Source organism: Mobula hypostoma, chromosome 27 (genome assembly GCF_963921235.1).
Source record: "Mobula hypostoma chromosome 27, sMobHyp1.1, whole genome shotgun sequence".
NCBI lineage: Eukaryota > Metazoa > Chordata > Chondrichthyes > Myliobatiformes > Myliobatidae > Mobula > Mobula hypostoma.
The window spans coordinates 35,237,979-35,256,041 of NC_086123.1; the positions used below are offsets into that span (position 1 = coordinate 35,237,979).

The 18,063-nt window shown below is 40.5% G+C and overlaps 1 protein-coding gene across 1 annotated transcript in view; it reads right to left on the reverse strand.

Moving 5' to 3' along the window:
- The window catches only part of fam222aa (family with sequence similarity 222 member Aa), a 222,325-nt gene that overhangs the window by 184,895 nt on the left and 19,367 nt on the right, over positions 1 to 18,063 (reverse strand). Inside the window, exons 2-5 of the mRNA XM_063034602.1 lie at positions 14,166 to 14,316; positions 12,712 to 12,834; positions 1,833 to 1,976; positions 310 to 395 (exon numbers count right to left, since the gene is read on the reverse strand). Of these exons, the coding sequence (XP_062890672.1) occupies positions 310 to 395; positions 1,833 to 1,976; positions 12,712 to 12,834; positions 14,166 to 14,316 (504 nt within the window). The remainder of the gene's footprint in view (positions 1 to 309; positions 396 to 1,832; positions 1,977 to 12,711; positions 12,835 to 14,165; positions 14,317 to 18,063) is intronic.

An 18,063-nucleotide genomic window follows, 5' to 3' on the forward strand; every position in this document is an offset into this window, starting at 1 on the left:
TTCCTTAACCCCTGTCCAGTACCTTGCCTATTTTGAAGAAAAATTCTTCCCCTGTAGGAATAATTTCTTCTCTAGTCTGCATTTACCTTGATGAAAAAGAGCAACAATTTAAAATAAAACTGATTTTTAAAAATATCAACCCACTGTTTCTGCTTTATCCGTCTCCACTGATAGATATATATATGATTGTTACTCCTTTCACAGTGGATTGAAGTAATTACAATAGATTCTTCATATAAGTACACCAAAATCCTGCTTTTATACCATTTGCAAGCAGTACCAGAAAAGCAGCAATTTATAAAGACCAACCTTTGTGGCATGTCCTTCTGTCTTCTACTGCTGTGTGGTAGAGCACCCTTGGCATAAGGGTTGTACTCTATCTTCATCATCTTCATCTGTGGGATAAGGTGAAGATTACATACAGTTAAAATCTGTCTCTTGACAGTATGAACCTGTAGAAAGCATGAGTCTCAAAAATTCGTTGGAGTAAATGACCAAGTAGCCACTCCTGACTCTGTACAGTTTGAAGAGATGGGGAAAGATTTGGTGATTTAAATATTACCAGGTATCCCACAATCAGATGTTTGATTGTCAGTTTTATCAATATGAAAGAATTAGGGAATAGGTTATTTCATGTGTTGTATTTCAAAACTGTAAAATTGCAAGAAAAAATTCATAGAGCATACATTAAATTTAGACAGGCTAGTTTATGGATTGCTATTTCTCTCCATCTTTTCAAACTAATACAATATGGCTTAGCTGAACTAAGATGGCATTATTCAAGGAAAGGTAATGGAGTTCTAACAGTATCCTGGCTAATATTTATTCATCAACCAAAGTCAGTAAAACAGATTATATTGGTCATTGGCTTATTGTTGTTTGTAAAATTCTGCTGTATGCAATTGACTCCCAGATTTCAACAATGACTCTACTTAAAATGCACTTTGTGGTTGTAAAGTGCTTTGGAAGATTCTTACTGCTATACAAGCACAAGCTCTTTCTCTATTCTTCCATTATTCCATTGGATCGCCTTAAGTAGAACGTGCTCATATCCTAAATTTGGATATATGAATAGATAAAGGCCAGTACAAAACTCTCATATATGAAAATTATGGAAAGCCTCCATAATTTCATGATATGCATTCCACATGTCAAAACAATGCACTGGCAATGCACATCACAAATTGATTTTAAAGTAGTAAATGTGGAGTTTTGTTTTAATCACCTGTGGCAATCAATTTCGATATTCATTTTACATGCACCAATTTCCTGCTTAAATTCTGGAAGCCTGACTGATAAAAATATATATTTATAAAGTCTCAAAATTTTAATCAAATAAATTACATCTGTTTGGTTAGTGTTATTAGATGAATGTGCCACCCATTACTTCCATAGTTAACAATGAAACAAATGATTGTTTGATGTATGGAGTCAGCTTTGATTCAGAGGCAGCACTTTTGAATCCATTGCTGTGTTCAATTCCCAGAACAGGTCCTGAATCACAAAGTCTAAACTGACATGTAATGGGTACATAGAGGGAATGATACATCGTTGATGGTATCAACCTTGGGATGTAGCATCCACTCAATAAGGACATGCTAGATGGATTCCATGGCACTCTAAAGACTAGAGGAGTTATTACAGACGTTGTCCTGCCATGCATTTCCCCTTGATCAACATTGCACCCGGCATTAATCTTAGTGTTGTTTTTGCAATCACACTTATAAAATCAATATAATTACTATAACAATATTAAACAATCATTTGAAATTCCACACAATTACATGAAGACAGCAAATTTATAGTGTAAATTGCTGAATTAAAAAACACACCTTTTTGCTATGGTAGTGACCCACAGCTATAAATTCTGTTTCCGGGAAGCAATATGTCCACGAACAAAGTTTAGACTTCAGTTGCTCAGCATTCTGAATCAAATGAATTCGGGGTCTGTACTTGTGCATTGGAGTCAGGGGAATCTGAGATGCACAAAAGAAGCAGAATTAGTAAAATGACTGACATTATTGAATAAAGATGGTGTTAAGTAATCAAGAAAACCCTTGATGGAACAACTTAGAGATTTTATTTGTTGACATAATGTATTTGACATTGTGGGTGATGGGTGGCTCATTATGTTGGAAATTTCAGATCTAGTAAATGATGTTATATGAAAAGCTTAGAACCAAAGTATTTATTATGTCAGCGCCATTCCAATGTCCTATATGTGTTTCTCCAAATATTGATACACCTTTATGATATTTTGTTCTAAAAGTTTTTTTGTATTTTTTGTCCAAAACTCAAAATTACCACTAAATTCTACTGACAATCTTAAATCACTTTTAGTGGTGAGTTGTTAATTATATAGTGTTGATGCAGTTACTCAGAGTTACCTAGCAAAAAAATATGCTAATAAAACTATATTGACACAAGAGATTCTGCAGATGCTGGAAACACACGCGAGATACTGGAGGAATTCAGCAGGTCAGGCAGCATCTATGGAGAGGAATGTAGAAGAACTGCCAGTCCTGATGAAGTATCTCGGCCTGAAACATTGACTGCTCATTCTAATCCATACATGCTGCCAGACCTGCTAAGTTACTCCAGTATTTTAGGTGAATCATTAAAATTCTAAATAATACTATAAGTTTTCTGAATCCATGGGGATCCCTCATAAATGGTAGCTGCAAGCAACATTGGTATTTTCAACATTGGTAGTGGGTCAGGTGAAATGCAAGTGTGAGTTTGTATATCTTGGAAATGCGAGAACATACTCATGAACATACTTCTGTCCTGACGAAGGGTCTCGGCCTGAAACGTCGACTGCGCCTCTTCCTATAGATGCTGCTTGGCCTGCTGCGTTCACCAGCAACTTTGATGTATGTTGTTTCATGTAAATAAATGCTGAGAGATGTGAATCAGTAGGGACCTTAAACATTTAAGGGTAAATGAAGGCGCCGGTGGCCACAAAATGTAGAAGAATACAATTGTAAAGAATTGATGATACATCTGATTTACAAAATAATGATTGGGCCATAGTTAGATGTTCAGTGCCACTCATGGAAAGACATGAAAGGCACAGATAGTGAACAGTAGAGTTTGAACTAAAGAGAGATGAGAAAATAGGATTAGGATTGAATTGTAGTATTCCAGTGATTTCCAGTGGAGCAGGAAAAGCTATGAGAAAATTTCAGAGCTTTCTAAAATCATGTTAGAATGTAGTGAATGGGGGCAATTTTCTTCTTCCTATGTTGGAAAGTTGATGTTTTAAATGGAGGAGGTATTTTAAATTACGAGAAGAGTGAAGATAGTGGTATTAGAATTCTGAATTATTTTTCCACAGTACATGGTTAAGTAGCCCATTGAACCTATCAGGGAAATTTCAATATATATTTGAAACTGAAATGAAATCGGAATCCATTTGATGTCCACGCATTGAACTGTATTAACTACTGGGAATTGGTTCACTAAACTATAAGTGGTAATATCCCTCCCCCCACACCTTTCTTGCTTTTTCAGCTCAAGAAAGCACTGAAGGCCAATTCTAACACTGTCATTTCGGCTTTTGGTAAGGTCAGCCAGCTCAGCACAAAGCAGCAATCAAACCTTCATCTTAATGGCTCGGAATCACACCTGCCAGGATGTTTAACCATTGAAGGAACTGTGAACCTGTACCTTTCCGTTTGATGCAGTGCTAGTCAAACTACAGTGTCATAGACACCATGGAGAAAGCTGTCCATCCGCCAGCATCTGTGCCATCTTTCATGAGCAGCAAAATTAGAACAGAAGGACAAAATCTACCTGTCCCCAGGATATAACACTGGAAAGATCTTTTCAACACTTTTCAATTTATATTAATTATGTCTGTAATGGCACTACAAAAATATGTAACTTGATTAGTAAAAGATGGGATTATTAGTATTCAAAAGGCAGTAAAATAGCGGTCAAATATCACAAGTGATGAGCAGTTCTGACTGTCAGGGTAATTACTGGCTGGTTTGTCGGCAATCTTCTCGTTACAAAAGAACTCCATTAGCTAACCGCAGGGAAAATAGTTACACCTGCCATTTTGGTTCAATACATACAAAAATAACTGTGACACTTTACAGCATTAAACTGGGCTCCCTGCTGCTTTGTCAATTGTGAGGATTCCCGATCAGTCTGCATGTGGCATTCTGAAAAGTTCCACCTGCCAGTTAGGTTAGACACAAATGTTTTAGACTCTGATCTGAAAGCTTCAATGTGCTACAAAAAATACTACCCACTTATTTAAAATAGTTCCCAGTCCTAATAATGCAAACCAAATATATATTTTAAGATGCTCAAAAGAAATATTCTGTAATGCAATACCTTCCTGTAAAGTATAGAAATTAATTTTCACAATTTTATAGAGTTATCTAGTGTGCACACTCAAAGAAAATTACTCAGCTAAAAGCACTTGCTGTGAATTCTGACAGTTAATGGGTACCTCATTAAGTCTCATCATTCAACCAATTCAAAATCATCTTTGCACCTTCAACTTTCCTGCCAAGAATCTAATTTCACACGAGCTATTCTGAATGATGTCATAGCAGAAAAGAGTTTGAGTAAGAATCAACTTGTGTTATCACTGGAACAATCCAATATGCAGAAAAGGGTGACATATTTTGACAATAAGATTGAAGGGTCTTTAAGGATTTTTAAACTGAGTGCAATAATTTCAATAATCAGCCTGTTAAATGTCAGAATTTTAAAACATTTTTTTCCATTAGTAATTCGGGCTGGAGATTTGTATAAGAGGAACACTTTGCTGGATACTCTTAGAATGCTAGAGTGCAAAATGATATCAAATTCACACAAATAATTCACCAGTTAATTTTTGATCCTAAGCCCCATAAGGCTATATGGTACAACTGTTTAGAAATGCCTTTGTGTAATGAATATAGCTTTTCTTTAAATTGAAACAATCTGATTTCTATATGCAGTACTACAGAAGTAAATCAGAGTCTCATAATTCCCAACTTCCACAGCTCAAAATTCCCTTCATTCATCAGCCACTCGAACAATTATACATTATTCATCTCAAAAGTTATCTGGGATGTGCTCGCAATACTGATCTGTGGGAACATTGAAGCTGGACCTGATCCTAACCTTAACCTCATTGTATATCCAAACTGTCCAGCAATGGTTTTTCCTGGTCATGAGCCTAGGACCTACTCGTATTATGAAGCATAGCTACCTCAGCAAAGACTAAGGCCAGAACTAGCAATTTATCGACTTTAAATGGATCAATTCTAGACAGTGAATTTAGCAACCAAGTTGGTAAGAAACTACGGATAGATGGGAAATTAATGTACTGTATGGTCATTTTGAAATTAGGAGGGTAAAAATGTATCCATGTTTGGCCTGAGTGGATAGCAATGAACTACCACAAAGCTGCTTTCCAACAACACAGTAGGGTTTTTCTAGCATGAAGTAATTGTAATATATGTACAAAGCAGATGTGTGACTTGGAGGATTCTGGTGTTCTCATCCACCTATTGCCCTTGGCCCTTTTGTTAGTAGAGGTTACCTATCTAGGAGGCTTTGCCAAAAAGCAAAATAATCTGCCAAATTGCTGAATATTGTTGCCTTCTCAGTGAACAGTCCCTATTCTGACCTTAAACCAGAAGGAAGATCACTGACAAAGGTGATTAGCTTTAGATACTTTCTTCAGGAATTATTGCAAAGTTGCTCTAGGCCTTAAATGACTTCAACGTGATAATCTTGACCATGTGCCATTTTGTCAGACATGTTAATTGGTTTAAACTATACTTCTTAGTGTAGTGGACAACTGCAGTCACCTGTCTGTTGTCAACTGCTATCTCTCTACCTGAATCAGGGCTGATACATCTCAATGGAACTGAAGAGAGTGAATGTGAGGAGATTAAGTGTGCATCATCATACTATTGAAGAATGTTTCTTTCACGTTACTAATGATTGCAATTAGTGCGATAGGTTTCTTAAATGATCTGGCCACATTTGTACAATTGCATATTCTTTCAAGAATCACCAGATTCTGGAATGGTTCTGGAGGACTAGAAAATTTCAAGTGTCACGCCACTCTTTAAGAAGGGAGGAAGGCAAAAGAAAGGAATCTATTGGCTAGTTAGCCTGAGTTCAGTGATTGGGGAGATGTTAGAGTCCATTATTAAGGATGAGTTTACGGGGTACTTGAAGGCACATGATAAAATAGGCTGTAGTCAGCATGGTTTCCTCGAGGGAAAATCTTGCCTAACAGATCTGTTGGAATTCTTTGAGGAAATAATAGGCAGGATAGACAAAGGAGAGTCAGTGTACTTGGATTTTCAGAAGGCTTTAAACAAGATGCCACACATGAGACTGTCTAACAAGATAAGAGCCCAAAGTATTACAGGAAAGATACTAGCATTGGCCAACTGACAGGAGGCAAAGAGTGGGAATAAAGGGGGCCTTTTCTGGTTTACTGCTGATGACTAGTGGTGTTCCACTTGGGTTGGTATTGGGACCGCTTGTTTTCATTTCACGTTATATGTTACTGATTTGGATGATGGAATTGATGGCTCTGTGGCCAGGTTTGCAGACGATATGAAGGTAAGTGAAGGGCAAGTAATGTTTAGGAATCATGGAGTCTGCAGAAGGACCTAATTAGATTAGAAGAATCTATTTAGTGGCAGATGGAATATCGTAGGAAAGTGTATGATCATGCATTTTGGTAGAAGGAATAAAGGCATAGACTATTTTCTAAATGGGGAGAAAATTCAAAAATCAGAGGTGCAGAAGGACTTGGGAGTCCTTTGAAGGATTCTCTACAGCTTAACTTTCAGGTTGAGTAAGTGGTAAGAAAGCCAAATCTGATGCTGAGGCATTGCTCAGACAGCACTTGGAGTATTGTGAGCAGTTTTCAGCCCCTTATTTAAAAATAGATGTGCTGGCATTGGAGAGGGTCCAAAGGAGATTCACGAGAATGAAAAGCAAGACACATAAAATGCTGGAGGAACTAAGGAATGAAAGGGTTAATATATGAGGAGGGTTGATGGCTCTGGGCCTGTACTTGCTGGAGTTCAGAAGAATGGAGGAGCACTCTCATTGAAATCTATCAAATTTTGAAAGGCCTAGATAGAGTGAATGTGGAGAGGATGTTTCCTATAATGGGTGAGTCTAGGATCAGAGGACACAGCCTCAAAATAGAAGGATGATAGAACAGAGATAAGGCCAAATTTCTTTAGCTAGAGGCTGCTGAATCTGTGGAATTTATTGCCATGAACGGCTGTGGAGGCCAAGTTATTGAGTATATTTAAAGCGGAGGTTCATAGGTTCTTGATTAGTTAGGGTGTTAAAGGTTACAGAGACAAGGCAGGATTATGGGGTTGAGAGGGATAATAAATCAGCCATGATGGAATGGCGGCGCAAACTTGATGGGCTGAATGGCCTAATTCTGCTCCTTTTTCTTGTTACTCAGGGATTCAAATCCCTGAATATTTTCAATGTTATCAGATGGATATTGATCTTGTAGCTTGTCTGGTGCAGCAGTAGGCTGCGGGACATAGAAATTTAACTAATAATATGGCTTCCAAAACCTCACACCTTCTTCTTAGGCATTACTTTGGAACGGAGAATGATTGCTTGTACTCCAGCTTTGTGATTTTGAAGTGGCTGATGAGGCCAACATGGACATGCCTTCTTTTCAATACTACCACTAGGGAGTTGGTACAAAAGTCCGAAGACCCACAGTCCAGATTTTAGGTACAGCTTCTTCCCCTCCACCATCCGATTTCTGAACTGTCCATAAACCATGAACTTCACCACACTATTCTCTCTTTTGTACTATTTATATATTCATATTATAACTTATAAACTGCATGTAAGGCTGTCAGAAAAAGACTAATTTCCCGACTTATGTCAGTGACGATAAAGCTGAGTGTGGTTCTGATATGGAGCAGGAGTTGCCCAATGCTAGGTGGTAGCTTGAGAACAGATATGTCAATTCTGCTGCTCGTGCGGGGCTTCCAAATGGATCAACACATGGACTTGAGGTTCTCAATGTCATTCCAAATGCTCCTTTACCACTTTGAGCAGTCATTGGACAGGTATTCCCTGAGTCCAATGCTGAACTAGATTTTTTCCCTTACTTTGGTAGATTTGCTACTTCAGTTTTGTATAGCTTGTTTTTCAAAGGACCTTTGAAATACTGGTTTTAAAATCAGGATTTCCAGCATCTGCAGATTTTCTCTTGTTTTTAAAATCTGTGTTATCTTTCCTCTGCTTTTTCATTTTGTTTCAACCTGTGGTCCTGAATGTTGTCATTGGCCTGAATCAGTTGCGATATGTTACTTGGTTTATTCAGGCAGTTTCCCCTATAAGTAAGGACATAATTGTAGCATAAGGAAGACCAAAGCACAGGAGTTTAAAATGGGTCAGAGATACTTTTATATGCCTTGATCCAATTTTCAGCTAAAAAACTGTACTTGATGATGAACTACTTCCCCCTCCCCACCATTGTATGATCATGGGAATTTGATTAATGAAGAAGAAACAGAAAATTTCATAAATGACTAATTTTCACCTGAGCACATAGTTTTGCAGTCTGCTCACACAAAATAAACAGAACAATTAATGTCATTCTTGTCACCTCTGCAAATGCCAACTCAAATGTTCACTTAAATGCTTGTTAAATTTTCATTGGCCGGACAGCACAGCCAGTAATGTAAATGTCATGTTTCTATGGTCTCTAGTTCTAATGTAAAAAAAAGGATAATTTGTCTCTTAAGAAAACATCATTTTGATGCCAAAGCAATATATATGGGAAGTTGTGATGGTAGGCCAAGAACAATGGGTGCCAGAGCAGAGGTGGTGGATGGCAATACCAGACATTAAAGAACATTATTCTAAGAAAACAAGTTTTCATTTTATTATACGTCACATTGTATCTTATACCTAAAATAATACAGGTTAAAAAGAATCATGTCATCCGCAGCCAATGCTGGAATTAAAAAGTACTGCTTTCCTTGCTACCAAAACAAATATAAAGTCTGCCATAAGTTTTAAATGAAATCAGGTCCACTTTATGAGAAAATAATGCATAGTCAATCAGTTGTGACTTCACCGTGTTGCTGAAATCCAGTGTTTCAGCAGAACTCACGCATTCCGAAACTTGTCAAACAAGCCAAAACTGGTATGCAGGAAAGGAATTGTTTAAGACAGAGAGTTGTACGGACCGCTGTGTCCTCACCAAGTGTGAAACAGCCATTTACACCAACCCTACACAAGCATCATTTGATTGTCCCCACATCCTGATTCTCTCTCCCACTCATTTCCATATTAGGAGCAACTTACAGCAGCCAATTAGCCACCAACTCCCACATGCGGGAAGAAACAAGAGAACCCGGAGAGTGCTCTCACAAGGAGAGTATTCAAATTCCGCACTGAAGGTCATAATAGAGCCTGGCAAACATGAGGAGATCTGCGGATGCTGGAAATCCAGAGTAACACACACAAAATGACTAATTTTCACCTGAGCACATAGTTTTGCGGTCTGCTCACACAAAATAAACAGAACAATTAAAATGTCATTCTTGTCACCTCTGCAAATGCCAACTCAATGTAAGTGCTCAGCAGGCCAGGCGGCATCTATGGAAAAGAGTAAACAGTCGACATTTCAGACTGAGACCCTTCATCAGGACTGGACAGGAAGGGGGAAAGAGTCTGAGTAAGAAGGTGGGGGAGAGGGGAGGAAGAAGTAGAAGGAGGCAGTGATAGGTGAAACCACGAAAGGGGGAGATGGTGAAATAAAGAGATCAGAAGTTGTTTGGTGCAAGAGATAATGGCCTGGAGAAGTGGGAATCTGATGGGAGAGGACAGAAGACCATGGAGAAGGGGAAGGGGTCAGAGCACCAGAGGGAGGTGAGAAGATGTGAAAGGGAAACGGGAATGGGGAATGGTGAAGGGGGGCAGTACCAGATGTTCGAGAAACCAATGTTCATGCCATCAGGTTGGAAGCTACTCTGACGAAATATAAGATGTTGCTCCTCCAACCTGAGTATGGCCTCCTAAAGGAGGTCACGGACTGACATGTCGGAATGGGAGTGGGAAGTGGAATTAAAATGGGTGGCCACTGGGAGATCCTGCTTTTTCTGGCAGTCTCAAACTTTTCTGGTAGGTGTTCGGCGAAGCAGTCTCCCAATCTACTTTGGGTCTCATCGATATATAGGAGGCCAAACCAGGAGCATACCAGTAGATGACCCCATCAAACTCGCAGGTGAAGTGTTGCCTCACCTGGAAGGACTGTTTGGGGCCCTGAATGGCAGTGAGGGAGGAGGTGAGTGGGCTTGTTGGAGCAGAGGGGCAGCCCCTCCATGAGCCTGCCACTGTGCTGCCCACATATCACTGGTTTACTTAGTGATTGTTACTATCTTTGTACATGAAGAGGAGATGGAAGCAAAATCAACTGCAAGACCATGAGAAATGACAGGGCAGTATGATATGGAGAGCAAGCTGTTGCTCTTGCAGCAGACTCCCCCACTCCATGCAGTGATGAATCTAAAAGAATGGCAGAGGTCGATACAGTTTGGCGCTTAATGCAGGAGTGCCTTATTGGGGTTTACTCCCAAAGCCTCCCCATGAGTGGGTGTAGTCACAAGGCAGTGGAGGTTTGAGATCAGAGTTTTCCTTCTCCTAGATGTGCTGCCTACCAAGGCTGATGAGCTCCATCTGCCTGAAGTGGCTGGTTTTAAGTCACCAGTAACCTGCCTTTGCCCCTTCTCCTGTCAGTAGCAACGGTTCCACTGGGCTTAGTAGCTTAGCCACATGTAAAGACCAAGAGCTGGAGTTGGTTGTCAGAGGCTATTTGAGGTGCATGCCATTGTGAACATTTACTAGCTAGAGGGAGCTTATCCCCACTATCAGCTATGACAACCTTAAGGAAACTGTTTAATATCACTTTAGGATTTGTTTCAATTATTTATTGTTTACTTTTAATTACAGTTCTGATGAAAATATTGAATTTCCAAAATATTTTTAAACACTCTTCAGTCCGTTTATTAAAGTACCTAAATTCCTAAGGTGCATAATCCTAGTCCATAAATTTCTATCTAAAATCCATAGGTGTACTCCCACCTTTCAGGCAGGTGGGGCTCGTCAGCCTTGGACAGCAACCCGCCTAGGAGAAGGAAAACTCTGATTTTAAACCTCCGCTGCCTTGCAGGCATACCCACTCATGGGAAAGACTTCGGGAGTAAACCCCGAGGAAGAAATCCAGAGCCGGGGTCCCTAAGGCAGTTTGATGTTGTTTACCGGTTCTTCAGATCTTCCCGCCCAGGCTTGTGCCCTAGAGAGGACACAGTCCAGCAAAGGCGCAAACCTATGATCCCCTGGGATCGATGGCTACCTACTACTCCCACCTAATGGGTACCACAAGCCACCAAATTGAGGTTCAAGGTTTTTGTCGCTGACTTGTGCATATATACAACCAAATGAAACAGTGTTCCTCCGGATCACAGTGTACCTACAATACATACGGTATATCACACACTGCACATAAAACAAAATACAGTGGATTCTGGTTATTTGGGACACGTCAGACCAGTATATTCTGCCCCAATTAAACGGCTGTCCCAATTAGCTGAAATTTCATGGAAATAGTTAAAAAAGGGGGAAAAATATACATAAGAACATGATAGCGTACACTGTATGAATTCCTCCATCAATAACTATTAGCAACTAATACACAGCTTTCTAATTTGTTCCGTATTTAATATAAAACGCAAGTTGTTACTCAGTTAATTTAAAGTGTATGAAGTGCGCAGCAAACAGTAAACAGCTCTCTGTCCTAGTGGCAAGTCCTCAGTGGTGGCAGGGTATTCATTAGTCTCACAGCCTGAGGGATGAAGCTGTTACCCAGTCTGCCGTTCCTAGTCCTGATGCTCCTGTACCTCCTTCCTAACACTAGTGGGTCAAAGAGATTGTGGGATGGGTGGTAGGGATCCTCAACAATGTTTTGGGCCCTCATGTACAACACTCCCAGTAAGTGTCACAAATAGTGGGGAGGGAGGCCCAGGTGATCCACTTGACGATTTTTACTATCCTCTGTAGGGTCTTGTGGTCTAATGTCATGCAGTTTCTAAACCACACAATAATGCACTCTCAATCGTGCTCCTGTAGAAAGTCTTTACAACAGGGGCGGGGAGCCTTGCATGCCTCAATCTTTAGAAAATGTAGACCCTGCTGTGCCTTCTTGACGAGTGAGGAGAAGTTGTGGGTCCAGTTAGATCTCTAATATTGAGCCAGAAAAGTTGTGAAGGGCCAGTCAGTGCTGAATTAGGATGTTAATTTCCAGACAATGTCACAACCAATCAATCAATCGGTGTTCATCATCAGTCAATGAACCTTTGCAGAGGACATCTGGTTGATTATACTCTATTCTTGGTTGGTGCAACTATACCGAAAACCAATTTCCCTCAGGATCAATAAAGTATGACTATGACTATGACTATGACAATGATAGTAGGGACAAGATAGAACACGGTGCACTGCCCTCCAGGAGCAGATAGCCAGTGACAAGTACAAATTTAGGCACTAGATAATGTTCGTTTAGGTGAGGACTGCTTGCAGCCATAGAATTATCATGAAATTGGAACTGGCTCTTTTAACAGGAGAGAGTAAAGAAATAAGTATAAATACCACAAACAATATTGTCTTGTAATTTTGAAACGAGAGACTTACCATTCCTTTGTTGTCGGTCCCATTTGTTGTGCAGATCTTGAGCAGTTTGAAAGTTATGGGCTTGTCGTTTAGCTCAGCTCCGAGGGCAGGTGTATCTGAGTGGATATAAACTCCACTTGATTGCTATACAATTTTCAGGAGGAAAACAGAAATAGTTGAGAAGCATATGGTTGAAGAATAGAGTAACACAAATCCTCCCCATCAGTTTGTTCAGATACATACCCATGGTTGATCTCATGGGAGTGAAATTTCCAAGACCAGATGACCTGCAACCCAGTGTTTTGTAAATGGTAATTAAAGAGAGAGTGGAGGCATCTTCCAAAATTCTAAAATAGGTCCCTCAGGCCATGGATTGCAACCTCAATTCATTGAATTCTTGTACTTTCTCAATATTTCATTAAAAGACATAATTGTTTCACCATTAGTACTTTGACACTTGTGATACTGCTATTGCTTGCATTCAAGTCCCTCTGGTAGTCTCACTGTCCTGCCACTCCTGGCTCTGACTAACTTATGCTATTGTTAGGTACTTAGATTAGTTAGTTTCATGAAAGTACTGGATATCAGGTCCATTAGGTGTCATCATGATCATCATTATGTGCCGGGTCCTATGATGTGGGTGATCATGGTCTTTGACTATGATTGTTCTTGGCAAAATTTGTCTTCGGTAAATGGTTTGCCATTGCCTTCTTCTGTGTGGGAAATCTATCTACTTCAAGTGGAATGTTTGTGGTATTTCCATTTCAGCCTTTCAAAGGCATCTGCCTTCAGGGGAAGGTCGACTCAGACCTTGAGAGGCCTGCGTTGGGCATTTTCATGCCTTACAAGGCGCAGATTGGAAGTCTGTGTGGGGCACCACTCCTCGCACAGACACTAGAGCAATGTGTGGTTAAGTGCCTTGCTCAAGGACACAAACACGCTGCCACAGCTGAGGCTCGGACTAGTGACCTTCAGATCACTAGACGAACGCCTTAACCACTTGGCCACGTGCCTTCAAAATGAATTTATATCAAACTAATTGGATAGTGGTGGGCGCGTGGAACCCAATGTCAGGGGTGGTGATAGAGACAGATACATCAGAGACACTGAAGGAACTCCTAGGTAGGCTAGATATGATAGAAAAATGGAGGACTATGTAAGAGGGAACAGTTAGAGTGATCTTAGAGTAGGCTAAAAGTAGAGTAAAAGTAGGCTAAAAGGCTTAGAGTAGGCTAAAAGTTCGCACAACATCGTGGGCCAGAGGGTGTCCTCTGCTTTAACCTTCTATGTTCTAGAATTCCGTGCTTTGTAATACCAGCAATGTAATACAGTTAGCTGACTTTTAGTTACACGGTGGTTGTAAATTCCTCAGCTTCTTTGCCCTTGCTACTTTCCTCCCCCAATCCCCGCTCAACCTACCATTGTCAACCAGTCCGCCTCACTTGAATAAAGAGTTGTTCATTCTTTTATCTCACCTGCTGTCGAGCTGGTGCAGATGGGCACCAGCCCCGCTCCTCTGTGTAGGAGTAGCGCTGATCACTGCTTGATTCCATATCCACCATAAGTGTGTATGACTTTTCTGGATCTAAGCCATGTAGCGTGATGACAATAGGGGGGAACAAACATCTGTGGATTAAAATAAATACTGAATTCACTCTGCTTGCAAAATACTAAATTGTGTAAAACATAACTGTTTCTTTGTAACATAATTTATTTCCTGACCTATCCCCAGAAATTTATCAGTCTTTGTTTTGAATGAATTCAGTGAATGAATCTCTACAGCCATTCAGGACAGGATTTGAAAGAGTCACCATCCTCTGAACAAAGACCTTTCTTCTTATCTCACTGTTAAGTAACTTGCCTTTTATTTGGATAGTGTGGCCCCTGAATTTCTACTCCTCAGCAAGGGAAACCTCACCCTTCCATCCATCTTGCTAAACCCTGTAAGAACATGTTTCAATGAAGTCACTTCTCATTCTTTTAAATCTGAGAGATTAAAGGCCTAATCTATTCAATCTCTGCTCAAGGGGCAAGCCTGCCATCCTTGGAACCAATCTGCTGAATTTTCTTTGTACTGTTTCTATAGCAGAAAGATTTTAGGTAAGGAGACCAAAAATATACCCAGCATTTCACCTGCAGTCTCACTATGGCCCTATATAATTTCAAAAAGACACCTTTGCTGTGAGGCATGTTAGTTTTCAGCTATTTGGGTTCCTTTGAGCATTAATGCTTTCCAGTGTAATCAAAAAGCCTTCCAAAAATCTAATTAATTGTTTTCCCTGGTCATATTGACAAAGGCATAGTCAAACAATTTATGACACTTTGGTTTTCTGTACCAGCATACCTGATCCAACTTTGTGCAACCTTGAACTGGTTCTTTTTGCTGAGTTTGATGTCTGTGTTGGAAAGGATACTGGAAAGATGTGACTGACATGGAAAAACGGACTCCAGTGAAATCCTTCCTGATGAAATGCTGATAACTTGGCATTTAGCATAACCAACAGTGGCAAATATCAGCTTTAGCTTTGTCACCTCCCATCCTCATCTAAATTAATTCCGAGCCCAACATCATGTATTCTTCTTCCTCCACCTCTGCCTCCTTGCCCATTTCTCCGGTCAAAAGTCTTTTACCACAGACTGTGGACTCTTTCTTCAGACTCCACAATTCATGATTCATCTGAACTCTTCCCACAACATACATTTGTTTCTCTTACCACAAGTGTTCCCAAACCTCTTCCATGCTTCCAGCATCTTCTCTTTATTCAGAGTGCCAGTTTGTAATTTTACAATATTCTAAGTTGTGGCTAAATCAGGGTATAGAGAATCATCAGAATTTCTAAAGCACAGGATTCTGAATGCTTTTTTAACACTCAAGCTGTTATTATGTGAAGTATTTATGCTCAATGTGTCTCTATCCCTGTACCACTTTTAAAATTGTGGCCTCTGATTGATATTCCTTCTCTTCACGCTCCTTTCTGAAATGAACCATTTCACATTTTTCAGTTGCCATTTGTGTCTGTTTATTCTTCTCTCTATCTATATATCCTCTTGAGGTCTGCCACTATCTTCCTCACAGTTTTATGTGATCTGTACACTACAGTCCAAGTCCTTCATGCATATTGAGAAAAGTAGTGGTCTTGGTAATGACCCCAGAGAGTGCCATTGTATATTACCAGTCTCCTTTTAATTAATATACAAGTACACAGTGTTATCAAAAGGTTCTGCTTCAGTGATTGTAATACATTTGTAAATTTTATTCAGAGCTTCTGTTCAGAATCTCCATCCAAATATGGTTAATGATGTGAAGTATTTGAAACTGTTTTAAGAATGAAGTTTGGAATATAAAGTTAAAGAAAAAAGTGCTGCTGATTCAAAGTAGCCTGTTAAGATATTTTAGAAGACATAAAAGTCTGATCTGATATATTTATTTTCAACCACATATTCAGTTCTCTCACCTTACTCATTAACCACAGGTGCTTATTTAATACAAAAAAAACACTTGTACACTGATTTTGCTTTCAAGGTGAGATTGAGAGGGGTACAGGAGCAAGAGAACCTTCAGTCAGAGAAAATGAAAGAAATGCTAAAGGTTATTTTTTCCCCTTCCCTTCTCTATATCTGCTCAGGTAGGACAGTAGAGGTGCCAGGCAGGATAGTGGAATGCTCCTATTGCAGGATGTGGGAAGGCAGGGAGTCCTCCAGTGCCCCTGACGACTACAACTGCGAGAAGTGCATCCAGCTGCAGCTTCTAACAATCCGTGTTAAGGAATTGAAGCTGGAACTGGATGAACTCCAGATCATTCGGGAGGCTGAAGGGGTGATAGACAGGACATATAGAGAGGTGGTTACACCCAAGGTGCAGGACACAGGAAACTGGGGGACAGGAAGGGGAAAGAGGAAAGGGGTTAAGGAGCCAGTGCAAAGTAACCCTGTGGCCATCCCCCTCAATAAAAGGATACTGTTGGGGGGGTGGGGGGCAGAAGTCACAGTGGTCAGGCTCCGGCACTGAGTCTGCCTCTGTGACACAGAAGGGAAAGGGGTGTTGTGGTGACAGGGGATTTGTTAGTTAGGGGAATAGATTGGAGGTTCTGTGGGCGAGAACGTGATTCTCAGAAGGTATATTGCCTCTCGGGTGCCAGAGTCCGGGATATCTTTGACTGAGTTCTCAGCATCCTTAAGTGGGAGGGTGAATAACCAGATCATGGTCCATGTAGGTACCAATGACATGGGTAGGACAAGGGATGAGGTTTTACATAGTGTGTTAGGTGCTAAGTTAAAGGGCAGGGCCTCCAGTCATGTGAGACCAGAACAAGGAAGATTATAAGGTTTAATACATGGCTAAGGAATTGGTGTAGGAGGGAGGGCAGAAGATTGTTATCACTTGGTTCTCTTCAAGGGAAGGTGGGAACTGTAAAGAAGGGACGGTTTGCACCTGAACTGGAGGGGGGAGCTAATATCCTAGCAGGAAAGTTTGTCAGTGTGGGGTTTAATCTAGAGTTACAGGGGGATGGGAATCAGGGTGTCAGAACAGTTAGTGGAGAGGTTGTGAAGGCAGATGTTGGTAAGACCTCAGACAAAGATAGGAATCAAGAGCTTGAGTATGGTGTGACTAGTGTCCTGAGTTATATATATTTCAACGCAAGAAGCATCAGAAAGGTGGACAATAGTGCTGAAGATGTGGTAGCTGGTTTACAAACAGAAGCAATGTGCAGTGAGGAGAGGCTGTTGATAGGGCAAAATTGCAGTCAACAGGATGAGTTGCAATGTAGAAGGCGGACAAAATCGAAAAGGGCGAATACGGGACAGAAGGTTGCTGAACTTGCAGCACAGTTACAGATTGGTATGATGTTGTGGGCATCACTGAATCGTGGCTGAAAAAACATAGAAATATAGATAGTCTACAGCACAGTACAAGCCCTTCGGCCCACAATGCTGTGCCGAACATGTCCTTACTTTAGAAACTACCTAGGGTTACACATAGCCTTCTATTTTTCTAAGCTCCATGTACCTGTCCAGGAATCTCTTAAAAGACCCTATTGTATCTGCCGCCACCACCGTCGCCGGCAGCCCATTCAACGCACTTACCACTCTCTGCATAATAGACTTATCCCTGACATCTCCTCTGTACCTACTTCCAAACACCTTAAAACTGTGCCTTATTGTGTTAGCTATTTCAGCCCTGGGAAAAAAGCCTCTGACTATCCACATGATCAATGCCCCTCATCATCTTATATACCTCTCATCCTCCATCGCTCCAAGAAGAAAAGGCCTAGTTCACTCAACCTATTCTCATAAGGCATGCTCCCCAGTCCAGGCAACATCCTTGTAAATCTCCTCTGCACCCTTTCTATGGCTTCCACATCCTTCCTGTAA